General features: G+C 54.5%; 1 protein-coding gene across 1 annotated transcript in view; it reads right to left on the bottom strand.

The window, feature by feature from the left end:
• DNHD1 (dynein heavy chain domain 1) overlaps positions 1-26,751 on the bottom strand; it is a 274,296-nt gene that overhangs the window by 27,359 nt on the left and 220,186 nt on the right. Inside the window, exons 28-29 of the mRNA XM_089775427.1 lie at positions 25,430-25,579; positions 24,186-24,368 (exon numbers count right to left, since the gene is read on the bottom strand). Coding sequence (XP_089631553.1) covers positions 24,186-24,368; positions 25,430-25,579 — 333 coding nt within the window. The remainder of the gene's footprint in view (positions 1-24,185; positions 24,369-25,429; positions 25,580-26,751) is intronic.

Raw genomic sequence — 26,751 nt, 5'->3', positions numbered from 1 at the left:
TACCCACAAGACCCCGCCGGGCCAGTCCTGTAGAATTGACCATCTGAAGGTTTATTAAGAGAAGAAAGAAAAGGCGGCGAGTGAGATTAAGGAGAACACGTCACATGCCCCAGTCTCCCAGTTCTCGATGCAGGCTCTCAGCAGAGATGTTCCAGACTGCCAGCTGAGCAGTCTCTGGTGCCCATCCTATGGCAGGATGGGTCGGCAATCCTTCACAAGGCTGCATCTGGGATCAGTAGCAGGACTGAAGACAAAATGGAGTTCACCTCATGGCGCTTTATATCCATTCCTGGTACCTTCCAAGCTGAAGTGGGTCTCATGCTCAAGTGACCTGTCCCTGTGTCCCATGCCAGCAGCCATGAGATACTGGCTGGTTTGCAGACACTCCTCAGGGGTGTACTGAACACCTTGAGAGCCACTGAGCACAGTCATTGACTAGACTTTCCTTCCGTGCAGCAGGCCGCCCAGGTCCTTTGCTCTGTCTCAGGCAGAGAACACTCACAGCAGCGGGCCAGAATCAGTGGAACAGAAGCTTCATTTGACACCTCGCATGGCCCCTTTGTACAGCCTTTGGGGCAACCACTCCGCCTCCCCCCGTGGGTGCAGCAGTGATCTGGCTGCTCGCCTTAAAATCCAGTCATGTGACAGAGCCCAAGGGAGTGGCTGGGCAGGTACGACCGCAGTGCATAGGCCCGTACCTGTGCCCCTGGGGCCGGGGGGGTCTCTTCCCCGTGCGGAAGAACAAGCGGCAGGTAGCCTGGGATGACCCCTTCAAGATCATTCAGCAGCTGGATGAGGTGGGGCCGGCTCCTGCAGGACGCCGCCATGGGGGGCCCAAGCTAAGGGGAGCGCCAATATCACAGCTGCTGCTTTATCCCGCGGTGGGAGTCTGCACCTCCCCAGGCCACCAGCGGAATGACCCCGCTCAGTTCAGTTGCGAAGGGGGGAGAGATGTGACGTGGGGGGTGTTGTCCACTCTTGTAGCTCTGTGTTCATTCTGTTATTACACTCGCTCTTTGCTGTATTGTGCTGGGTGTGTGCATGTACCTCGGCCCCCCTCCCCACAGCACTCTCTGCATGACTCGCTGCAGAAGTGTGTTGGGCACAGAGATAACAACTGGGGGAGGCGGGGCTCACACCAGGCGGGGGAGCAGGGCCTGGGGGAAGGGTCAGGATGTGAGAAGGGGCTGAGAGCCAGAAGGGGGGGAAGGGCTCAGGACCCCTTCTCCCCGAGAGGGTGGATGCTGCCTGCTCTGGGCCCCTGTGCTCACATCGACCCTAAGCTGAGAGCCAAGAAACCTTCAGTTCTACTCCCTGGCTGAGCCCCGTGGGGCTGCGGGTGGGGGGCAGGGCCAGGGAGTCCCTGACATGCCATGACACCTAATAACTGAGGATGGGCTGGTCTAAAGCAGTGCAGTACGGTGCTTGATGGACTGGATTCTCCACTGGGAGAGAAGCTATTGCCTGACCTCAGTGCAGGTAGCCCTGTTGAAATCCATAGTCCGGGCTAGTTGTAGTTTGCACGTGGGTAGATTTAGCTGTAGCCTGGGGGTCTGGGACACAGCCCTGGTAAAAGAGACTGCGTTATGGGCATCTTGACTGGGGGTTAATTGTCGAGGTAGGAGACTATAGACACTTCATTTGTGGAGATGCACGGCGACCACCTTTGACAAGACCCTCGGAGCTGTGGAGAGTCCGGATGGCAGCACGGTGTATTGGAAGCGGGTAGTTTCAATGTGCTGGATGGATGGCTACATGAACATACGCATCCTGGAGGTCGAGAGTCAATAACCAGTCCCCCTTGGCTAAGGCTGGCATTATGGGGGATAGGGTGACCATCCTGAAGCATTGAGGCCGTATGTGATGGCTGAGATGTCTGAGATCGAGGATTGGGATCGAGGATACCTGTCAGGGATGGTGTAGACGGCGCGTGGTCCTGCCTTGAGGGCGGGGGGCTGGACTCGATGACCTCTTGAGGTCCCTTCCAGTCCTATTATTCTATGATTCTATGATTCTATACTACTACCTGCGAACATTATCATTGACACCACTACTACTACCTGCGAACGCTATCATTGACACCACTACTACTACCTGCGAACGCTATCATTGAGACTACTACTACCTGCGAACATTATCATTGACACCACTACTACTACCTGCGAACGCTATCATTGAGACTACTACTACCTGCGAACATTATCATTGACACCACTACTACTACCTGCAAACGCTATCACTGAGACTACTACTACCTGCAAACGCTATCATTGAGACTACTACTACCTGCGAACATTATCATTGACACCACTACTACTACCTGCGAACGCTATCATTGACACCACTACTACTACCTGCGAACGCTATCATTGAGACTACTACTACTACCTGCGAACATTATCATTGACACCACTACTACTACCTGCAAACGCTATCATTGAGACTACTACTACCTGCGAACATTATCATTGACACCACTACTACTACCTGCGAACACTATCATTGAGACTACTACTACCTGCGAACATTATCATTGACACCACTACTACTACCTGCAAACGCTATCATTGAGACTACTACTACCTGCGAACATTATCATTGACACCACTACTACTACCTGCGAACGCTATCATTAGCACTGCTACCTGCGAACACTATCATTAGCACTACTACTACCTGCGAACGCTATCATTGAGACTACTACTACCTGCGAACATTATCATTGACACCACTACTACTACCTGCAAACGCTATCATTAGCACTGCTACCTGCGAACACTATCATTAACACTACCACTACCTGCGAACACTATCATTAACACTACTACTGCCTGCAAACGCTATCATTAGCACTGCTACCTGCGAACACTATCATTAGCACTACTACTACCTGTGAATGCTATCATTAGCACTACTACTACCTGCGAACGCTATCATTAACACTACTACTACCTGCAAACGCTATCATTGAGACTACTACTACCTGCGAACATTATCGTTGACACCACTACTACTACCTGCGAACACTATCATTAGCACTGCTACCTGCGAACACTATCATTAACACTACTACTTCCTGCGAATGCTATCGTTAGCACTACTACTACCTGCGAACGCTATCATTAGCACTGCTACCTGTGAACACTGCTACCTGTGGCATTTGATACGGTCTCGCATGATATTCTTATTGATAAACTAGGCAAATATAACTTAGATAGGGCCACGATAAGGTGGGTGCATAATTGGCTGGATAACCGTAGTCAGAGAGTTGTTGTTAACGGTTCTAAATCTTGCTGGAAAGGGATAACAAGTGGAGTTCCTCAAGGGTCTGTTTTGGGACCCGTACTGTTCAATATCTTCATCAATGATGTAGATATTGGGATAGAGAGTACGCTTATTAAGTTTGCAGATGATACCAAACTGGGTGGGGTTGCAACTTCTTTGGAGGATAGGGACATAATTCAAAATGACCTTAGCAAGTTAGAGAAATGGTCAGAGGTAAACAGGATGAGGTTTAATAAGGAGAAATGCAAAGTGCTCCACTTAGGAAGGAACAATCAGTTCCATACATACAAGATGGGAAGCGACTGTCTAGGAAGGAGCATGGCGGAAAGGGATCTAGGGGTCATAGTGGACCACAAGTTGAATATGAGCCAACAGTGTGATGCTGTTGCAAAAAAAGCAAATATGATTCTAGGTTGTATCAACAGGTGTGTTGTAAGCAAAACTCGTGAAGTCATTCTGCCGCTCTACTCTGCACTAGTTAGGCCTCAGCTGGAGTACTGTGTCCAGTTCTGGGCGCCACATTTCAAGAAAGATGTGGAGAAATTGGAAAGGGTACAGAGAAGAGCGACAAGAATGATTAAAGGTTTAGAGAACATGACCTATGAAGCCAGGCTTCATGAACTGGGCTTGTTTAGTTTGGAAAAAAGAAGATTAAGGGGGGACATGATAGCGGTTTTCAAATATCGAAAAGGGTGTCACAAGGAGGAAGGAGAAAATTTGTTCCTCTTGGTTTCTGAGGACAGAACAAGGAGTAATGGGCTTAAAGTGCAGCAGGGGAGGTTTAGATTGGACATTAGGAAAAAATTCCTAACTGTCAGGGTGGTCAAATATTGGAATAAATTGTCAAGGGAGGTGGTGGAATCTCCCTCTCTGGAGATATTTAAGAACAGGTTAGATAGACATCTGTCAGGGATGGTGTAGACGGAGCTTGGTCCTGCCTTGAGGGCGGGGGGCTGGACTCGATGACCTCTTGAGGTCCCTTCCAGTCCTATTATTCTATGATTCTATGATACTACCTGCAAACGCTATCATTAGCACTGCTACCTGCGAATGCTATCATTGACACCACTACTACCTGCGAACACTATCATTAACACTACTACTACCTGCGAACACTATCATTAGCACTACTACTGCCTGCAAACGCTATCATTAGCACTGCTACCTGCGAACACTATCATTGACACTACTACTACCTGCGAACACTATCATTAACACTACTACTACCTGCGAACACTATCATTAACACTACTACTGCCTGCAAATGCTATCATTAGCACTGCTACCTGCGAACACTATCATTAACACTACTACTACCTGCGAACACTATCATTAGCACTACTACCTGCGAACACTGTAATTGACACTACTACTACCTGAGAATGCTATCATTAGCACTACTACCTGCGAACACTATCATTAACACTACTACTGCCTGCAAATGCTATCATTAGCACTGCTACCTGCGAACACTATCATTAACACTACTACTACCTGCGAACACTATCATTAACACTACTACTGCCTGCAAATGCTATCATTAGCACTGCTACCTGCGAACACTATCATTAACACTACTACTACCTGCGAACACTATCATTAGCACTACTACCTGCGAACACTGTAATTGACACTACTACTACCTGAGAATGCTATCATTAGCACTACTACCTGCGAACACTACTGTTAACACTACTACTACCTGCGAACGCTATCATTGACACTACTACTACCTGCAAACGCAATCGTTAACACTACTACTACCTGCGAACACTATCATTAACACTACTACTACCTGCGAATGCTATCGTTAGCACCACTACTACCTGCGAACGCTATCATTAGCACTGCTACCTGTGAACACTATCATTAGCACTACTACTACCTGCGAATGCTATCATTAGCACTACTACTACCTGCGAATGCTATCATTAACACTACTACTACCTGCGAATGCTATCATTAGCACTGCTACCTGCGAACACTATCGTTAACACTACTACGACCTGGGAACACTATCATTAGCACTACTACTACCTGCAAACGCAATTGTTAACACTACTACTACCTGCGAATGCTATCATTAGCACTGCTACCTGCGAACTCTATCGTTAACACTACTACGACCTGGGAACACTATCATTGACACTATGGGCATGTCTAGACTACATCCCTCTTTCGAAAGAGGGATGTACATTAGATCGAAATTGCAAATGAAGCCGGGGTTTGAATTTTCCGCACTTCTTTTGCATAACGGTGGCCGCGCATTCTTTTGAAAAAGGGCTTTTTGAAAGTGAATCTGCTGTCTAGACACGGTTCTTTCGAAAAAAAACACCCTTTTTCAAAAGAATGCGCGGCCGCCATTATGCAAATGAAGCATAGGAAATTCAAATCCCGGCTCCATTTGGAATTTCAATCTAATGTACATTCCTCTTTTGACAACAAAAGGTCAGTGTGTTTTGGATACGGATCCCTGCTGACCCAGCAGCCGACTGCTCGGCTGCTGTAGGGCCCTGGGCTGAGATGCAGTGGTGTAGGGAGGGCCAGGTCACTAATTGGGTGGCAGTCTCCCCTCCCTCTCTCTCTCTGCTACCACAGGCCAGGGGCCTGAACCCCTGACTCTCTGCTCATGTTTACCTGTGGTGAATTGGTTTTACCTGCTTGGTTACTGTAGCACTGCCCTGCACTAGGCCTGGGCTACTGAAGGGCCAAACTCCCAGTAATATGTATGTAAGATCTTGACCACAATCTCTGTTACGAATCTGTCACATATGCCCAGACTCTACCGGCCTGGTCTGAGGCACGAGGCCTAGTTAACAATGGACAATACATGGCTAAAGAAAGGTTGAGATAAGCTGTTTGTTTAACCAGCCATTAACAAGCTGACAGAGGCCTGCCCCAGGTGGGGAGCAGTCATTGGGGACTTTTCATGAGTTACGGGCACATAACCCACAGAGAGGGGCCTTGGAGCCTACTCCGTGGTTCAGGAAGAGATAACAAATACACACTCCCTGAATGCCAACCAGAGTTCAGGGTGAGGGCTAGCATGTCAACGTAAGTTATGGCAACCGTCACTCACAGCTGCCAACCCAAGCTCAAGAGGACGCATTGATAAACTATACACAAGGGTCATTGCTGTGTCCTGTTTATGGTTCTTTTTGCTTTGAAACCCTCTAGAACTGTGGTCACCAACCAGTAGATCACGATCTACCGGTAGCTCTCAGGGGCTCTAAGAGTAGCTCTTGAGCCCTCTCTGAACTGTGCGCCTGCGCAGTACATTTACATTAGATTTCCTCATTGGAGGAGCAGCTACTCACTGAGCAACAACACAGGTGAGTAGCTGCGAGGAATGGTGGGAGCTGGGAGATCTGGAGGGCTGAAACACCCCAGCCAGCTGACTGTGGCTTTCAGCTGAAAGAGGCTGCCCCACACTCCAGCTGATCGGTGGCTTCTCCTCTGCGCCTGCCCACGTGGAGCTTGGTGCACCCTGGCTGAGCGCCATGGCCAGCTGGCCGGGCAGCCACTTCTCTTCCCTCCAGCCCGGCGGCCCTGCGCTCAGCCCTGGGAGGCTGCGTCTAGCTCCGGCTGTGCTGGAGCAAGCTTCCCAGGCTGAGTGCAGGGCAGCTGGGCGGGAGCGAAGAGAAGTGGCTTCCTGGCCAGCTGGCCATGGCGCTCAGCCAGGGTGCACCAAGCTCCATGTGGGCAGGCGCAGAGGGGAAGCCGCCCAATCAGCTGGAGCGCGGTTCAGCCTCCTCCGGGCTGAAGGCCACAGCCAGCTGGCCAGGCAGCAACTTCTCTGCACCAGCCCACGTGGAGCGTGGTGCACCCTGGCTGAGCACCACTTCCAAATGTTGAAAAACCTCTTCCAAATGTTGGAAAAACCTTTTAAAAAAAAGCAGCAGTATAAGGATTGGGGATAGCAAGTGATGGAGAGGAGGGGAATAGAGAGGGCAGGGCTTCAAGGAAGGGGCGGAGCTTCAAGGAAGAGGCGGGGCAGTAGATCTTGGCTTGGTCTGTCATTTAAAAAGTGATCTTGGGTGTAAAAAGGTTGGGGACCACTGCTCTAGAATGTACCTGTGGACCAACCTGTCTGGGAAGTGTCACCGTCATTTCCTTGTCCTCTAAATCAGGATTTAACGTACACCTTGCAAGAGGAAAAGTTTGAGGGATAATCCCTGTGTAATAGCAAACATGTTAACCTGAGTCATGGGCGGAGCAATGATGTAACCTTTTAGATTATTGGCTTATTGTGTTCATTCCTAGCCAGGGCCTCAGGAACTCCCACCCCATCGCTTCTCTCCACCCATTGGCACCCTATATAATCTATAGTGATCCATTGTTTGGCAGCGTCTCACTGAGACTAACAAGCTAAGTGACACTCTGTCAGCGCTGTGCGGAATAAACCCTCCTGCTTAGATCAACACCGTGTCGAACTTCTGGTCCTTCAGCTACAAACTGTTTACTGCTGCAGCCCTGCCCTGTTAATGCTAACATTAACACTACTACCTGTGAAGACTATCATTAACACTATTGCCACCTGTGAATGTAATCATTAACATTATTGCTACCTGCCTGCGAATGCTATCTTTAACAGTACTACTACCTGGTAATGCTATCATTAACACTACTACTACCTGTTAATGCCATCACTAATACTACTATTGCCTGTGAACGACATTACAACTACTACTACCTGTTAACGCTATCATTAACGCTACTACCTGCGAACACTATCATTAACACTACTACAACTTGTGCACCCTATCATTAACACTACTACCTGTTAAGGCTATTGTGACAGAGGGTTGCCTTCCTCCGCTCAGCGGGACGCGCCCCCCTGCACTCCGAGCGCAGGGCGCGGCACGCGTTCGTCCAGCGGTCTCAAGCCGCTGCGGGCTTGCTGCACATGCGTGCTAGCATCCCCATTTCCAGGGACCTTAGGATCCAGTGGAGGCCTGGATTGCAGGGAAGAGGCATCTAACTGCACTGGGGAGGGGACCAGGATGCCTCTGGGGGGCGGCTGGTGTAGGCTGATGTCATCCCCAGGCGCCAGCCCACAGGACGGGCAGCTGGCACACACTGAGGTTATCCCCAAGTGCCAGCACAAAAGGAGGACGGCAGGTTTAAAAAGGGAGAGGAGCCACACCCAAAGGGGGAGGATCCTGGCTGGGCTAGTAGGCCATGCCAAGACGATGGGGAGAAACCCGAGATGCCCAGAGGCCAAGGGGCCAGCGCAGCATCCTCAGGCAGCGACAAGTAGCAGTTCTCGAGCGAGGGACCCGGGTCTGAGTTGGAACTCTGACGGAGCTGGAAAACTCAAATAAGGCAAGCTAGAGAAAGACTAAAAGGCAAGGCAGGGCGTAGCCGGAACCGGACTAGAAGTCCCGGTAGAACCCATCTTGCTACACTGGTGGAGAATGTGGGTACCCTTGTGGATACATCCCTGTAATATTATACTTTGTATTAAGGTCTTGTCCTTTAGATATATCTTTCTTAAGTGTTCTTATAGAATCTCCGTAGCATTTCTCCTAGAACTTTGTATTAAGATCTATAGATCTTGTAAGAAAAAATGTCTTTTGTTTTCTCGCCTTTCCTTGATTGCTCTGTTGAAATGAATGAAGTTTAATATGGGGAATGGAAGGGGAGCGCCTCCAGCAGCACTTGCAAGGGTGGAGAAGGTCTGGGAGCCAGATCCAAGTCAATCCCTGTGCAGTGAGCTCGTTAAGAAGACTGGACAGACAGATGCCTTGGGAGTCCTGCAGCAAGTGCTGCCCTTGGAAGAACTCTCTCTGGAGCAGCATTAGGAAAGGCCAGGTGATGACTAATTGGCTGCATGAGAGGGATAAATAGGAGGCATCTTGAAGAAGGACCCTGGGTTTTTGTCTTGTCAACATGGGAACATGGATCCGGATCAGAAGAAGCTCGGCTCCACCCCTCCCCTCCCCCATCTAACTCACCTGGCCAGAGCAGTTAGGGGGAGCAACTTTTGGTAACAAGATGGAGTGTGCTTGTGTGTGTGTGAAAGTGCATGAGTGTGATGTATTGGAGAAATGGGAGGGAGCGTGGGCTATAATGGCAGAGAGAAAGGAGGGTCAGAGCAAAACTGGGAGGCAAGGTCAATGGGTTTGTGAAGAACAAGTCATGCCAAACTAATCTGATAGCTTTCTTTGATAAGATAACGAGCCTTGTGGATAAGGGAGAAGCGGTGGATGTCATATACCTAGACTTTAGTAAGGCATTTGATACGGTCTCGCATGATATTCTTATTGATAAACTAGGCAAATATAACTTAGATAGGGCCACGATAAGGTGGGTGCATAATTGGCTGGATAACCGTAGTCAGAGAGTTGTTGTTAACGGTTCTAAATCCTGCTGGAAAGGGATAACAAGTGGAGTTCCTCAAGGGTCTGTTTTGGGACCCGTACTGTTCAATATCTTCATCAATGATGTAGATATTGGGATAGAGAGTACGCTTATTAAGTTTGCGGATGATACCAAACTGGGTGGGGTTGCGACTTCTTTGGAGGATAGGGACATAATTCAAAATGACCTTAGCAAGTTAGAGAAATGGTCAGAGGTAAACAGGATGAGGTTTAATAAAGAGAAATGCAAAGTGCTCCACTTAGGAAGGAACAATCAGTTCCATACATACAAGATGGGAAGCGACTGTCTAGGAAGGAGCATGGCAGAAAGGGATCTAGGGGTCATAGTGGACCACAAGTTGAATATGAGTCAACAGTGTGATGCTGTTGCCAAAAAAGCAAATATGATTCTAGGTTGTATCAACAGGTGTGTTGTAAGCAAAACTCGTGAAGTCATTCTGCCGCTCTACTCTTCACTAGTTAGGCCTCAGCTGGAGTACTGTGTCCAGTTCTGGGTGCCACATTTCCAGAAAGATGTGGAGAAATTGGAAAGGGTACAGAGAAGAGCGACAAGAATGATTAAAGGTTTAGAGAACATGACCTATGAAGCCAGGCTTCATGAACTGGGCTTGTTTAGTTTGGAAAAAAGAAGATTAAGGGGGGACATGATAGCGGCTTTCAAATATCTAAAAGGGTGTCACAAGGAGGAAGGAGAAAATTTGTTCCTCTTAGTTTCTGAGGACAGGACAAGGAGTAATGGGCTTAAAGTGCAGCAGGGGAGGTTTAGATTGGACATTAGGAAAAAATTCCTAACTGTCAGGGTGGTCAAATATTGGAATAAATTGCCAAGGGAGGTGGTGGAATCTCCCTCTCTGGAGATATTTAAGAACAGGTTAGATAGATATCTGTCAGGGATGGTGTAGGTGGAGCTTGGTCCTGCCTTGAGGGCGGGGGGCTGGACTCGATGACCTCTCGAGGTCCCTTCCAGTCCTTTCGTGGGCCAGACCCACTTCCTCAGATCAAATAGTGGAAGAAAGTAGTCACAACCATATATATCAAAGGATACAATTAAAAAAAATGAACAAATATGCCATTTTCTTGCACTTGGATAGAAAGATGATGTCTGTCTGTATCTGTGCGAGTTTCTTCATATGGTTGATGGATTTCCATTCCAAACGGCTAAATGTAGTGCCTTGCATGTAGAATAGTGATAGAAATGTAGCCGTGTTAGTCTGGGGTAGTTGAAGCAAAATGCAGGACAATGTAGCACTTTAAAGACTAACAAGATGGTTTATTAGATGATGAGCTTTCGTGGGCCAGACCCACTTCCTCAGATCAAATAGTGGAAGAAAGTAGTCACAACCATATATACCAAAGGATACAATTAAAAAAAATGAACAAATAAAGCTCATCATCTAATAAACCATCTTGTTAGTCTTTAAAGTGCTACATTGTCCTGCATTTTGCTTCAACTACCCCAGACTAACACGGCTACATTTCTATCACTATTCTACATGCAAGGCACTACATTTAGCCGTTTGGAATGGAAATCCATCAACCATATGAAGAAACTCGCACAGATACAGACAGACATCATCTTTCTATCCAAGTGCAAGAAAATGGCATATTTGTTCATTTTTTTAAATTGTATCCTTTGGTATATATGGTTGTGACTACTTTCTTCCACTATTTGATCTGAGGAAGTGGGTCTGGCCCACGAAAGCTCATCATCTAATAAACCATCTTGTTAGTCTTTAAAGTGCTACATTGTCCTGCATTTTGCTTCAAATACCCCAGACTAACACGGCTAAATTTCTATCACTATTCCTTCCAGTCCTATTATTCTATGATTCGATGAGTATCTTAGATGCCTATATACAAATGCGAGAAGTGTGGGTAATAAGCAGGAAGAACTGGAAGTGATAATAAATAAGTACAATTATGACATTGTTGGCATCACAGAAACTTGGTGAGATAATACACACGATTGGAATGTTTGTATGGAAGGGTACAGCTTGCTCAGGAAGGACAGACAGGGAAAAAAGGGAGGAGGGGTTGCCTTATACATTAAAAATGAACACACTTGGAGTGAGATGGAGATGGACATAGGAGACGGAAGTGTTGAGAGTCTCTGGGTTAGGCTAAAAGGGGTTAAAAACAAAGGTGATGTCATGCTAGGAGTCTACTACAGGCCACCTACCCAGGTGGAAGAAGTGGATGAGGCTTTTTTTAAACAACTAACAATATCCTCCAAAGCCCAAGATTTGGTGGTGATGGGGGACTTCAACTATCCAGATATATGTTGGGAAAATAACACAGCGGGGCACAGACTATCCAATAAGTTCTTGGGCTGCATTGGAGACAACTTTTTATTTCAGAAGGTTGAAAAAGCTACCGGGGGAAGCTGTTCTAGGTTTGATCCTAACAAATAGGGAGGAACTGGTTGAGAATTTGAAAGTGGAAGGCAGCTTGGGTGAAAGTGATCATGAAATCGTAGAGTTCACAATTCTAAGGAAGGGTAGAAGGGAGAACAGCAAAATAGAGACAATGGATTTCGGGAAAGCGGATTTTGGTAAGCTCAGAGAGCTGATAGGTAAGGTCCCATGGGAATTGAGACGGAGGGGAAAAACAACTGAGGAGAGTTGGCAGTTTTTCAAAGGGACATTGTTAAGGGCCCAAAAGCAAGCTATTCCGATGTGTTGGAAAGATAGAAAATATGGCAAAAGACCAGCTTGGCTTAACCACAAGATCTTGCATGATCTAAAAATAAAAAAGGAGTCATATAAAAAATGGAAAGTAGGACAAATTACAAAGGATGAATATAGGCAAACAGCACAAGAATGCAGGGGCAAGATTAGAAAGGCAAAGGCACAGAATGAGATCAAACTAGCTACAGGCATAAAGGGAAACAAGAAGACCTTTTATAAATACATTAGAAGCAAGAGGAAGACCAAGGACAGGGTAGGCCCACTGGTTAGTGAGGAGGGAGAAGCAGTAACAGGAAACGTGAAAATGGCAGAGTTGCTCAATGACTTCTTTGTTTCGGTCTTCACCGAGAAGTCTGAAGGAATGCCTAACATAGTGAATGCTAGTGGGAAGGGGGTAGTTTTAGAAGGTAAAATAAAAAAAGAACAAGTCAAAAATCATCTAGAAAAGCCTGCAAGTCACCAGGGCCTGATGAAATCATCCTAGAATACTCAAGGAGCTGATAGAGGAGGTATCTGAGCCTCTAGCTATCATCTTAGGAAAATCATGGGAGACAGGAGAGATTCCAGAAGACTGGAAAAGGGCAAATCTAGTGCCCATCTATAAAAAGGGAAACAAGAACAACCCAGGAAGCTACAGACCAGTTAGTTTAACTTCTGTGCCAGGGAAGATAATGGAGCAAGTAATTAAGTAATTCATCTGCAAACACCCAGAAGATAATAAGGTGACAGGGAACAGCCAGCATGGATTTGTAAAGAACAAATCGTGTCAAACCAATCTGATAGCTTTCTTTGATAGGATAACGAGTCTTGTGGATAAGGGAGAAGCGGTGGATGTGGTATGTCTAGACTTTAGTAAGGTGTTTGATATGGTCTTGCATGACATTCTTATCAATAAACTAGGCCAGCGTTTCCTATTTTATTTGGCCACGGAACCCTTTTCAGCTTAAAATAATTGCAAGGAACCCCTAGGGTTCCCAGAATAAAATTTGGCAAAGCAAAAAAAAAAAAGCCCCGCCAGAACTGGTTGAGCAAAAAACCCTGCAAAATACACTGTCTCTTTAAGAGGGGGCGGGGCAATGCTGCATTCTTACGGAACCCTTACTTTCGCTTTGCGGAACCCTGGGGTTCCACGGAGCACCAATTGGGAAACACTGAACTAGGCAAATACAACTTAGCTGGGGCTACTATAAGGTGGGTGCATAACTGGCTGGGTAACCGTACTCAGAGAGTAGTTATTAATGGTTCACAATCCTGCTGGAAAGGCATAACAAGTGGGGTTCCACAGGGGTCTGTTTTGGGACCGGCTCTGTTCAATATCTTCATCAACTATTTAGATATTGGCATAGAAAGTACGCTTATTAAGTTTGCAGATGATACCAAGCTGGACGGGGTTGCGACTAATCTGGAGGATAGGGTCATAATTCAAAATGACCTGGACAAATTGGAGAAATGGTCTGAGGTAAACAGGATGAAGTTTAATAAAGAGAAATGCAAAGTGCTCTGCTTAGGAAGGAACAATCAGTTTCATACATACAGAATGGAAAGCAATTGTCTGGGAAGGAGCATGGCAGAAAGGGATCTAGGGGTCATAGTGGACCACAAGTTGAATATGAGTCAGCAGTGTGATGCTGTTGCAAAGAAAGCAAATATGATTCTGGGATGCATTAACAGGTGTGTTGTGAGCAAGACACGAGAAGTCATTCTTCCGCTCTACTCTGTGCTGGTTAGGCCTAGCTGGAGTACTGTGTCCAGTTCTGGGCACCACATTTCAAGAAAGATGTGGAGAAATTGGAGAGGGTAAAGAGAAGAGCAACGAGAATGATTAAAGGTCTAGAGAACATGACGGACGGTTGAAAGAATTGGGTTTGTTTAGTTTAGAAAAGAGAAGACTGAGTGGGGACGTGATAGCCGTTTTCAGGTATCTAAAGGGGTATCATAAGGAGGAGGGAGAAAACTTGTTCATCTTGGCCTCTGAGGATAGAACCAGAAGCAAGGGGCTTAAACTGCAGCAAGGGAGGTTTAGGTTGGACATTAGGAAAAAGTTCCTGTCAGGGTGGTCAAACACTGAAATAAATTGCCCAGGGAGGTTGTGGAATCCCCATCATAGAATCATAGAATCATAGGACTGGAAGGGACCTCGAGAGGTCATCGAGTCCAGCCCCCCGCCCTCAAGGCAGGACCAAGCTCCGTCTACACCATCCCTGACAGATGTCTATCTAACCTGTTCTTAAATATCTCCAGAGAGGGAGATTCCACCACCTCCCTTGGCAATTTATTCCAATATTTGACCACCCTGACAGTTAGGAATTTTTTCCTAATGTCCAATCTAAACCTCCCCTGCTGCACTTTAAGCCCATTACTCCTTGTCCTGTCCTCAGAAACCAAGAGGAACAAATTTTCTCCTTCCTCCTTGTGACACCCTTTTAGATATTTGAAAACCGCTATCATGTCCCCCCTTAATCTTCTTTTTTCCAAACTAAACAAGCCCAGTTCATGAAGCCTGGCTTCATAGGTCATGTTCTCTAAACCTTTAATCATTCTTGTCGCTCTTCTCTGGACCCTTTCCAATTTCTCCACATCTTTCTTGAAATGTGGCGCCCAGAACTGGACACAGTACTCCAGCTGAGGCCTAACTAGTGCAGAGTAGAGCGGCAGAATGACTTCACGAGTTTTGCTTACAACACACCTGTTGATACAACCTAGAATCATATTTGCTTTTTTTGCAACAGCATCACACTGTTGACTCATATTCAACTTGTGGTCCACTATGACCCCTAGATCCCTTTCCGCCATGCTCCTTCCTAGACAGTCGCTTTCCATTCTGTATGTATGAAACTGATTGTTCCTTCCTAAGCAGAGCACTTTAGGAGAAGGGGAGGAACCCCAACCCCCACTTTGAGGTAAAGGTGAACTGGCTCTACCGGGTTGTGACCCGCCCTGAAGGCCCTGAAGAGGTACGGCAGCTGCTGGTACCGGTGAAGTTCCAGAGGCAGGTAATAGACTTAGCCCATGCTAACCCATGGGCCGGCCATTTAGGCTGAGACAAGACCTTACACAGGATCACACAGAGGTTTTTCTGGCCAGGCATTTACAAGGCGGTTAAAGACTTTTGTGACTCTTACCCAGAATGTCAGAGGGTTAGGCCGGAGGAGGTAGACCAGGCACCGCTAGTACCCCTGCCCATGGTGGAAATTCCCTTCTCTAGGGTAGCGATGGATCTCGTAGGGCCCCTAGAAAGATCTAGACGGAGGAACCAATACATCTTGGCGCTCCTCAATTATGCTACCCGCTACCCTGAGGCAGTCCCCTTGAGGAACACGAAGGCTGACACGCTGGCAGCAGCATTAGTAAAAATCTTTTCCCGAGTTGGAATTCCTCAAGAATTGTCGATGGACCAGGGGCGTAATGTATCCGGACGCATAATCGCGGAGTTGTGCCGGCTAATGAACATGCACAGAATTGGAACTTCAGCCTATCGCCCTCAGCCAGACGGCCTGGTAGAAGGCTTTAATAGAACCTTGAAGGGGTGTTAAGACGTTTCATAGCGCTAGACCCCAGGGACTGGCATCTTGTCCTCCTGGCCCTATTATTTGCGATGAGGGAAGTACCCCAGGCCTCTACGGGCTTCTCTCCATTTGAATTGCTTTATGGGAGACAGCCCAGGGGAATATTAGATCTGGTGAAGGAAACCTGGGAAGAGCAAAGCTCCGAGGCAAAGGGGGCGGTCCCCTACATCATAGATCTAAAAAAACGTCTACAGGCTGTGGGAGAAATAGCCAGAGACGATCTAGTACAAGCCCAAGAGAGACAGGCCCGATATTATGATCAAGAGGCCCGTACTTGTACATTCCAGCCCGGGGATAGAGTACTACTCCTGTTGCCCTCAGCCGACTCAAAGGTATTGGCAAAGTGGCAGGGATCCTATGAGGTACTACGGAAAGTGGGGCCCATAGATTACGAAATAAAATTAATGGAAAAACAGAAGAAGTCCCAGATTTACCATGTAAACTTACCAAAAAAATGGGTGGCCCAGAAAGGGATGTTAATTACCCTTCAACCCGCAGAGCCAGAACTGGGGCTGTATGTTGGGGATTTCCCCACAGAAGGATCCATTTAGATGGGAACAGAACTAACCAAGCAACAGAAAACCACGCTGCAATCCCTGCTCCAGGAATTCACACACATGCTAGTGGCTTACCCCAGAAGGACCGTGATGATGAGCCACCACATCCACACGAACCCCAGGCACAAAATACAGGAGCCCCATCGCCCACTCCCCAGGAAGCTGTGGAAACCAGTAGGTGAAGAGGTTCGGAAAATGCTCCAACTAGGGGTGATCCAGGAATCCCGCAGCGAATGGAGGAGCCCCATTGTGATGGTACCCAACCAGACGGATCGTGGCGCTTTTGCATCGACTTTCGTCAGGTCAACGCAATCTCCTGTTTTGACGCTTACCCAATGCCCCGGGTGAATGAACTTTTAGAGAGATTGAGTGGCTCCCGGTATTGGCAGATTCCCCTTACACCCATGTCACAGGAAAAAACAGCCTTTGCCACTCCATTCGGATTCTACCACTTTTTGACGATGCCATTCGGGTTAAATGGGGCTGCAGCAACGTTTCAGAGATTGATGGACAGAGTGCTCAGAAAACAGGAAGGGTACGCAGCCGCGTATATTGATGATATTATCATTTACAATGCATCATGGGCAGACCACCTCCAACACATCAAAGCCGTACTGACGTCCCTAGCTGAAGTGCACCTCAAGGCAAATCCCTGTAAGTGTTTTTTTGGGAAGAGTGAGGTATCTTACCTAGGATACATTGTCGGGGGAGGTAAGGTGAAACCCCAGGTAGATAAAGTCAAAGCGGTGAAAGCCTATCGTATGCCCACAACAAAGAAACAAGTGTGGCAATTCCTGAGTCTCGCCGGATACTATAGACAATTTATCTCACATTTTTCCACAATCACGGCACCTCTCACAGATCTCGCAAAGGGAGGGCAACCACAGAAGACGAGGTGGAATAAGCGGTGTGAGCACGCCTTCCAGAGTATAAAACAGTGGCTTACCGAGGCCCCAGTACTGGCACAGCCAGACTTTTCAAAACCCTTTGTCGCCCAGACGGACGCGTCCAACGTGGGGATCAGGGCAGTATTATCGCAAAACTAAGATGGCGAGAAACATCCGATCCTGTAAACTACCAGCTGTAAACTATTGCTGCGGGAGCAAAACTACGCGACCATTGAAAAGGAGGTGTTAGCCGTACGGTGGGCGGTCGAGACACTTCGCTACTTTTTATTAGGTAGTCCCTTTCGTCTGGTGATGGACCACGCCCTGCTGTGCTGGTTGCAATCGATGAAGGAGACCAACCTGCGTATCACGAGGTGGTATCTGTTTTCGCAGTCGTTTAAGTTTGAAGTACTACATAGGGCAGAAGGATTGCTGACCCGTCCTGACATAGGACGTACACAAGGCTGGCTGAGCCATTTTGGCGCCTGGGACCCGGGCGCGCAGAGCTACCCCCGACCGCATGGCGTATGTGTGGGCCCGCCCCCGGGGCACACGGTGCATGTGCTGCCCGGCCCGGCCCGGCCACCGTTGCTGGCACGCAGCCTGAGGCAGGCAGTGCCTGGCTGTGTAGGGCCCCGCAGCCGTGACGGGAAGGGTGCTGCTGGCTGGCTCCACGGGGGAGGGGAGGGGCTGGTGCTGCGGGAGCCGGGCGCGCGGCGCCTGATGGCAGCTATAAGGGACACCGCGCGCCCCTTACAGCTACCATCAGGCGCCCCCCATCTGTTGGTGCCCCGGGCAGCTGCCCGGCTCGCCCACCCCTTCGTCTGGCCCTGGACGTACACCAGAGCCTTTCAAGCTGGCAGTTTGTTCCATCTTTGCTAAGAGCCTCACCAAGGACGTGGTGACTGGTGCATGTAACGTATTCTCCTTAACAATCTCACTCTCCACCTTTTCCTTCTTTTATGAAAAAACCTTTAGATTTTAGATGCTAAAGGATTGGCCCAGCAAGCTCGTTTGGGAAAGATCCAAGGTATAAATTGACCTGGCATTGTGGCTGGTCCTTTGAGACTGGGAGAAGCTGTTGAGAGGAGGGGGATGGGTTATAACCTCTCCCCTGTGTGAGGTGGGACTGGGGGGGCTGGGGGAGCACAGGAGTGTGTGAGGGGGGTGGGGGATGGGTTATAACCTCTCCCCTGTATAAGAGGGAGGCTGGGGGGCACAGGGAGCACTGGGATGTCTGAGGGGAGGTGGGGGATGGGTTATAACCTCTCCCCTGTGTGAGGGGGGCTGGGGGGCACAGGGAGCACTGGGGTGTCTGAGGGGAGGTGGGGGGATGGGTTATAACCTCTCCCCTGTGTAAGGTGGGCTGGGGGGCACAGGGAGCACTGGGGTGTCTGAGGGGAGGTGGGGGATGGGTTATAACCTCTCCCCTGTATAAGAGGGAGGCTGGGGGGCACAGGGAGCGCTGGAGTGTGTGAGGGGAGGTGGGGGATGGATTATCAGCCCTCCCCTGTGTGAGGTGGGGCTGGGGGGCTACAGGGAGCACTGGGGTGTCTGAGGGGAGGTGGGGGATGGGTTATAACCTCTCCCCTGTGTAAGGGGGCTGGGGGGCACAGGGAGCACTGGGGTGTCTGAGGGGAGGTGGGGGATGGGTTATAACCTCTCCCCTGAGTAAGGGGGACTGGGGGGCACAGGGAGCACTGGGGTGTGTGAAGGGAGGTGGGGGATGGGTTATAACCTCTCCCCTGTGTAAGGGGGGCTGGGGGGCACAGGGAGCACTGGGGTATCTGAGGGGAGGTGGGGGATGGGTTATAACCTCTCCCCTGTGTAAGGGGGGGCTGGGGGGGGCACAGGGAGCACTGGGGTGTGTGAGGGGAGGTGGGGGATGGGTTATAACCTCTCCCCTGTGTAAGGGGGACTGGGGGGCACAGGGAGCACTGGGGTGTCTGAGGGGAGGTGGGGGATGGGTTATAACCTCTCCCCTGTGTGAGCGGGGCTGGGGGGCACAGGGAGCACTGGGTTGTGAGGGGAGGTGGGGGTGGGTTATAACCTCTCCCCTGTGTGAGGTGGGGGGGGCCCAGGAGCGCTGGGGTGTGAGGGGAGGTGGGGGTGGGTTATACCCTCTCTCCTGTGCGAGGTGGGGGGGGGGCCCAGGAGCGCTGGGGTGTGAGGGGAGGTGGGGGGTGGGTTATACCCTCTCTCCTGTGCGAGGTGGGGGTGGGGGGCCCAGGAGCGCTGGGGTGTGTGAGGGGAGGTGGGGGATGGGTTATACTCTCTCTCCTGTGCGAGGTGGGGGTGGGGGGCCCAGGAGCGCTGGGGTGTGAGGGGAGGTGGGGGGTGGGTTATACCCTCTCTCCTGTGCGAGGTGGGGGGGGGCCCAGGAGTGCTGGGGTGTGAGGGGAGGTGGGGGTGGGTTATACCCTCTCTCCTGTGCGAGCTGGGGGGGCCAGGAGCGCTGGGGTGTGAGGGGAGGTGGGGGTGGGTTATACCCGCTCTCCTGTGCGAGGTGGGGGTGGGGGGCCCAGGAGCGCTGGGGTGTGAGGGGAGGTGGGGGGTGGGTTATACCCTCTCTCCTGTGCGAGGTGGGGGGGGCCAGGAGCGCTGGGGTGTGAGGGGAGGTGGGGGGTGGGTTATACCCTCTCTCCTGTGCGAGCTGGGGGGGGCCAGGAGCGCTGGGGTGTGAGGGGAGGTGGGGGTGGGTTATACCCTCTCTCCTGTGCGAGCTGGGGGGGGCCAGGAGCGCTGGGGTGTGAGGGGAGGTGGGGAGTGGGTTATACCTCTCTCCTGTGCGAGCTGGGGGGGGCCAGGAGCGCTGGGGTGTGAGGGGAGGTGGGGGTGGGTTATACCCTCTCTCCTGTGCGAGGTGGGGGGGGCCAGGAGCGCTGGGGTGTGAGGGGAGTTGGGGGTGGGTTATACCCTCTCTCCTGTGCGAGGTGGGGGGGGGCCAGGAGCGCTGGGGTGTGAGGGGAGGTGGGGGGTGGGTTATACCCTCTCTCCTGTGCGAGCTGGGGGGGGCCAGGAGCGCTGGGGTGTGAGAGGAGGTGGGGGTGGGTTATACCCTCTCTCCTGTGCGAGCTGGGGGGGGCCAGGAGCGCTGGGGTGTGAGGGGAGGTGGGGGTGGGTTATACCCTCTCTCCTGTGCGAGCTGGGGGGGGCCAGGAGCGCTGGGGTGTGAGGGGAGGTGGGGGTGGGTTATACCCTCTCTCCTGTGCGAGCTGGGGGGGCCAGGAGCGCTGGGGTGTGAGGGGAGGTGGGGATGGGTTATACCCTCTCTCCTGTGCGAGCTGTGGGGGGCAGGAGCGCTGCGGTGTGAGGGGAGGTGGACGTGGGTTATACCCTCTCCCCTGTGCGAGCTGGGGGGGGCAGGAGCGCTGGGGTGTGAGGGGAGGTGGGGGGTGGGTTATACCCTCTCTCCTGTGCGAGCTGGGGGGGCCAGGAGCGCTGGGGTGTGAGGGGAGGTGGGGGTGGGTTATACCCTCTCTCCTGTGCGAGGTGGGGGGGCCAGGGGCGCTGGGGTGTGAGGGGAGGTGGGGGTGGGTTATACCCTCTCTCCTGTGCGAGCTGGGGGGGCCAGGAGCGCTGGGGTGTGAGGGGAGGTGGGGGTGGGTTATACCCTCTCTCCTGTGCGAGGTGGGGGGGGCCAGGAGCGCTGCGGTGTGAGGGGAGGGGGAGGTGGGTTATACCCTCTCTCCTGTGCGAGGTGGGGGGGGCCAGGAGCGCTGGGGTGTGAGGGGAGGTGGGGGTGGGTTATACCCTCTCTCCTGTGCGAGCTGGGGGGGCCAGGAGCACTGGGGTGTGAGGGGAGGTGGGGGGTGGGTTATACCCTCTCTCCTGTGTGAGCTGGGGGGGCCAGGAGCGCTGGGGTGTGAGGGGAGGTGGGGGGTGGGTTATACCCTCTCTCCTGTGCAAGCTGGGGGGGCCAGGAGCGCTGGGGTGTGAGGGGAGGTGGGGGGTGGGTTATACCCTCTCTCCTGTGCGAGCTGGGGGGGCCAGGAGCGCTGGGGTGTGAGGGGAGGTGGGGGTGGGTTATACCCTCTCTCCTGTGCGAGGTGGGGGGGCCAGGAGCGCTGGGGTGTGAGGGGAGGTGGGAGTGGGTTATACCCTCTCTCCTGTGCGAGGTGGGGGGGGGGCCAGGAGCGCTGGCGTGTGAGGGGAGGTGGGGGTGGGTTATACCCTCTCTCCTGTGCGAGCTGGGGGGGGCCAGGAGCGCTGGGGTGTGAGGGGAGGTGGGGGTGGGTTATACCCTCTCTCCTGTGCGAGCTGGGGGGGCCAGGAGCGCTGGGGTGTGTGGGGAGGGGGGGGTTATACCCTCTCTCCTGTGCGAGGTGGGGGGGCCAGGAGCACTGGGGTGTGAGGGGAGGTGGGGGGGGTTATACCCTCTCTCCTGTGCGAGCTGGGGGGGGCCAGGAGCGCTGGGGTGTGAGGGGAGGTGGGGGTGGGTTATACCCTCTCTCCTGTGCGAGGTGGGGGGGGGCCAGGAGCGCTGGTGTGTGAGGGGAGGTGGGGGGTGGGTTATACCCTCTCTCCTGTGCGAGCTGGGAGGGCCAGGAGCGCTGGGGTGTGAGGGGAGGTGGGGGTGGGTTATACCCTCTCTCCTGTGCGAGCTGGGGGGGCCAGGAGCACTGGGGTGTGAGGGGAGGTGGGGGGTGGGTTATACCCTCTCTCCTGTGCGAGCTGGGGGGGGCCAGGAGCGCTGGGGTGCGAGGGGAGGTGGGGGGTGGGTTATACCCTCTCTCCTGTGCAAGCTGGGGGGGCCAGGAGCGCTGGGGTGTGAGGGGAGGTGGGGGGTGGGTTATACCCTCTCTCCTGTGTGAGCTGGGGGGGCCAGGAGCGCTGGGGTGTGAGGGGAGGTGGGGGTGGGTTATACCCTCTCTCCTGTGCGAGCTGGGGGGGCCAGGGGCGCTGGGGTGTGAGGGGGGAGGGTTATACCCTCTCTCCTGTGCGAGCTGGGGGGGCCAGGAGCGCTGGGGTGTGAGGGGAGGGGGAGGGTTATACCCTCTCTCCTGTGCGAGCTGGGGGGGCCAGGGGCGCTGGGGTGTGAGGGGAGGTGGGGGGTGGGTTATACCCTCTCTCCTGTGCGAGCTGGGGGGGCCAGGGGCGCTGGGGTGTGAGGGGGGAGGGTTATACCCTCTCTCCTGTGCGAGCTGGGGGGGGCCAGGAGCGCTGGGGTGTGAGAGGAGGTGGGGGTGGGTTATACCCTCTCTCCTGTGCGAGCTGGGGGGGGCCAGGAGCGCTGGGGTGTGAGGGGAGGTGGGGGTGGGTTATACCCTCTCTCCTGTGCGAGCTGGGGGGGCCAGGGGCGCTGGGGTGTGAGGGGAGGGGGAGGGTTATACCCTCTCTCCTGTGCGAGCTGGGGGGGCCAGGAGCGCTGGGGTGTGAGGGGAGGGGGAGGGTTATACCCTCTCTCCTGTGCGAGCTGGGAGGGCCAGGCGCGCTGGGGTGTGAGAGGAGGTGGGGGTGGGTTATACCCTCTCTCCTGTGCGAGCTGGGGGGGGCCAGGAGCGCTGGGGTGTGAGAGGAGGTGGGGGTGGGTTATACCCTCTGTCCTGTGCGAGCTGGGGGGGGCCAGGAGCGCTGGGGTGTGAGGGGAGGTGGGGGTGGGTTATACCCTCTCTCCTGTGCGAGCTGGGGGGGCCAGGGGCGCTGGGGTGTGAGGGGGGGGGGTTATACCCTCTCTCCTGTGCGAGCTGGGGGGGCCAGGAGCGCTGGGGTGTGAGGGGAGGAGGGGGGGGGGTTATACCCTCTCTCCTGTGCGAGCTGGGGGGGCCAGGGGCGCTGGGGTGTGAGGGGAGGGGGAGGGTTATACCCTCTCTCCTGTGCGAGCTGGGGGGGCCAGGAGCGCTGGGGTGTGAGGGGAGGGGGAGGGTTATACCCTCTCTCCTGTGCGAGCTGGGGGGGCCAGGAGCGCTGGGGTGTGAGGGGAGGGGGGGGGGTTATACCCTCTCTCCTGTGCGAGCTGGGGGGGGCCAGGAGCGCTGGGGTGTGAGGGGAGGTGGGGGTGGGTTATACCCTCTCTCCTGTGCGAGCTGGGGGGGCCAGGGGCGCTGGAGTGTGGGGGGGGGGTTATACCCTCTCTCCTGTGCGAGCTGGGGGGGCCAGGGGCGCTGGGGTGTGAGGGGAGGGGGAGGGTTATACCCTCTCTCCTGTGCGAGCTGGGGGGGCAGGAGCGCTGGGGTGTGGGGGGGGGGGGTTATACCCTCTCTCCTGTGCGAGCTGGGGGGGGCCAGGAGCGCTGGGGTGTGAGGGGAGGTGGGGGTGGGTTATACCCTCTCTCCTGTGCGAGCTGGGGGGGCCAGGAGCGCTGGGGTGTGGGGGGGGGTTATACCCTCTCTCCTGTGCGAGCTGGGGGGGGCCAGGAGCGCTGGGGTGTGAGGGGAGGTGGGGGTGGGTTATACCCTCTCTGCTGTGCGAGCTGGGGGGGTAGGGGCGCTGGGGTGTCTGTGGCTCGTGAGGCTCCGTGCCGGCCCGTTGAGGGCTCTGCGTGGCCGGTGTGGGGCTGGCACTCAGCGGTGCCCCAGACCCACCCAGAACGTCCCACTGCGTGGGAGGCGGCTCAGTGACCTGGGGCTGATGCCCTGGGGCCATGGCGGAGAAGGAGACGATTCACTAGGGCCCCCAATGGATCGATCGGCGGCCGGCTGCGCACTCGCTCATTGCTGGCTATTGGCCAGGCCGGGGGGGCTCCCTGGCTGGTTCCCTGGGCTGCCCCCTCCCTCGGACGCCCTTGGCACAGGCCCCTGCGGGGGAGCTCTGCGCCCGCCAGCCCTCCCACTGGTGCAGCCTCCGGCCAACCCGACAGCAAGCGGAGCCCTGCTGGCACCTGGTAAAAGTCCTCCTGGCCCAGCAGCTGCTTGGCGCTCTCCCAGCCCGGCGCCTTGCGGAACATCAGGCACAGGGCGTCCGTCACCCTGACGATGGAGGCTGGCGGCTCCCGGTAGCTCCGTAACTCCTCGAGGTCCTGCGCCTGCAGCCCAGCCAGCGCTGCCTTGTAGTCAGTGTTCATCTGAGGGGAGGGAGAGGCAGGCTGCAGCGGGTCCCCACGTACCCCTCCCCGACGGGGGGATCAGGGCAGGCTGCAGCGGGTCCCCACGTACCATTCCCCGACGGGGGGATCAGGGCAGGCTGCACCGGGTCCCCACGTACCCCTCCCCGACGGGAGGATCAGGGCAGGCTGCACCGGGCGCCCCACGTACCCCTCCCCGACGGGGGGATCAGGGCAGGCTGCACCGGGTCCCCACGTACCCCTCCCCGACGGGGGGATCAGGGCAGGCTGCACCGGGTCCCCACGTACCCCTCCCCGACGGGGGGATCAGGGCAGGCTGCACCGGGTCCCCACGTACCCCTCCCCGACGGGGGGATCAGGGCAGGCTGCACCGGGTCCCCACGTACCCCTCCCCGACGGGGGGATCAGGGCAGGCTGCACCGGGTCCCCACGTACCCCTCCCCGACGGGGGGATCAGGGCAGGCTGCACCGGGTCCCCACGTACCCCTCCCCGACGGGGGGAACAGGGCAGGCTGCACCGGGTCCCCACGTGCCCCTCCCCGACGGGGGGATCAGGGCAGGCTGCACCGGGTCCCCACGTGCCCCTCCCCGACGGGGGGATCAGGGCAGGCTGCACCGGGTCCCCACGTGCCCCTCCCCGACGGGGGGATCAGGGCAGGCTGCACCGGGCGCCCCACGTACCCCTCCCCGACGGGGGGATCAGGGCAGGGCCCACTGCGGTGCCCCACGTACCCCTCCCCTGAGCGGTGGAAAGTGGGACAGGTCAGGCCCTGTTGATGTGCCCCAGGTATCCCCTCCCCCAACACGCAGGGCCAGGCAGGGCTCTCTGGGCTCCCGTGCGGCTGTGCCATTCTCCGCAGGCTCCGAGTGGTGGCGGGCAGTGGAGCGCCAGGCGTCCCATGTTGCAGAGGGGCCTGGGAGACGGCTTGGCCAGCCAGGCCATGGTCACACGGGCTAAACGGGGCTCGCGGGCTGCTGCCAGCTACGGAAACGGGGCCAGACCCAGCCCGCTGGCTGCTCTCCCCGCCCCCCGGCTCTCCACGGCTCAGGAGCCCGTGCACCTTTCTTGTGGCTGAGTCCTTGCTCTGCTCCAGTAGCTGCTGCTCCTGCGTGAGGATCTCGATGCGCGCCTCCCGGTGCTGGCAGTCGTGCGCCTGCTGCTTCTGCACCAGCTCCTCGCGCTCTGCCCGCCGCTGGCACCGGGCCGTTTGCTGTGGGGGGAGGGGAGCAGAGATGGCCCCACAATCCCCTCTGCTGCTGCCCGTCTCCTCCAGCAGCACTGGGAGCCCCCGCACCAGGCAGGGTAGGTCCAATCCTGGGCATGCCCCAGCCTGCTCTCTGCAGCACAGCACCATGGCCCTGGGACATTGCCCCTGCATGTGGGGCTGGCTTATGAACCCGCTGCCACCTGCCTGCGTGGCACTGGCCTGGCTTGCTCCCCCCCCCCCCGGCATGGCTGCTCCTCCCGGGCCTGCTTTCCGGCACAGCTGGGCATGTGTCCAGCAGAGACCAATTGGTGACAGCAAATGAAGCAAACACCCAGTGTTGCCAAAGAAGTCAGGATGGCCCCAGGAGGGCTTAAAAGAGGGGCTGTCCTGGCCAGCCCAGGCTGTCTGCCCCTGTCACAGCGCATTGGGGACGCCCCGATCCTGCACCCCCATCCCCAGCAAGATGAGACTCCACCTGCCAGTAGAACAGGAGGGTTTATTGCTCCTCCCGGATACCGCCCAGCACAGACGTGATGTGGCTACAGGAGTCGGGGCCAGGCAGCCTCAGACCCCTTGGGGTGGGGTTCCCTCAGGACTCAGCTTAGTCTGCTCTCTTCATGTCATCCCAGGCAAACACTGCCCACCCCCCAGGCCCTGCCCCCAGCCAGGTGCCCGTCTCCACCTCCCTCCCCTTGTCTCCCCCCTGGGAAGAGCCTTGTCCTCTCTCAGGCTGGGCCCAGGTGTCCGGGCCAATCCGCATGTGTGTGAGTCCGTGGGAATCACAGCCCAGCGCAGGGGGACCCCGGGTTACAGAGCAGACCCCCCCCCACATCACACCCCTAGGTCCGGGTGGCGGCTGGAGGTGCCAGGTGTTCCCAGTGTCTGCCCCCCTAGGCCCGGGGTGGTGGCTGGAGGTGCCAGGTGTTCCCAGTGTCTGTCCCCCTAGGCCCGGGGTGGTGGCTGGAGGTGCCAGGTGTTCCCAGTGTCTGTCCCCCTAGGGCCGGGTGGTGGCTGGAGGTGCCAGGTGTTCCCAGTGTCTGCCCCCCTAGGCCCGGGGTGGTGGCTGGAGGTGCCAGGTGTTCCCAGTGTCTGCCCCCCTAGGCCCGGGGTGGTGGCTGGAGGTGCCAGGTGTTCCCAGTGTCTGTCCCCCTAGGGCCGGGGTGGTGGCTGGAGGT

This window comes from Pelodiscus sinensis, chromosome 1 (assembly GCF_052426305.1).
Source record: "Pelodiscus sinensis isolate ZL-2025 chromosome 1, ASM5242630v1, whole genome shotgun sequence".
Classification (NCBI taxonomy): domain Eukaryota; kingdom Metazoa; phylum Chordata; order Testudines; family Trionychidae; genus Pelodiscus; species Pelodiscus sinensis.
Note: the sequence above shows the minus strand (reverse complement) of the source record. Positions and strands in the feature narration are given on the sequence as shown.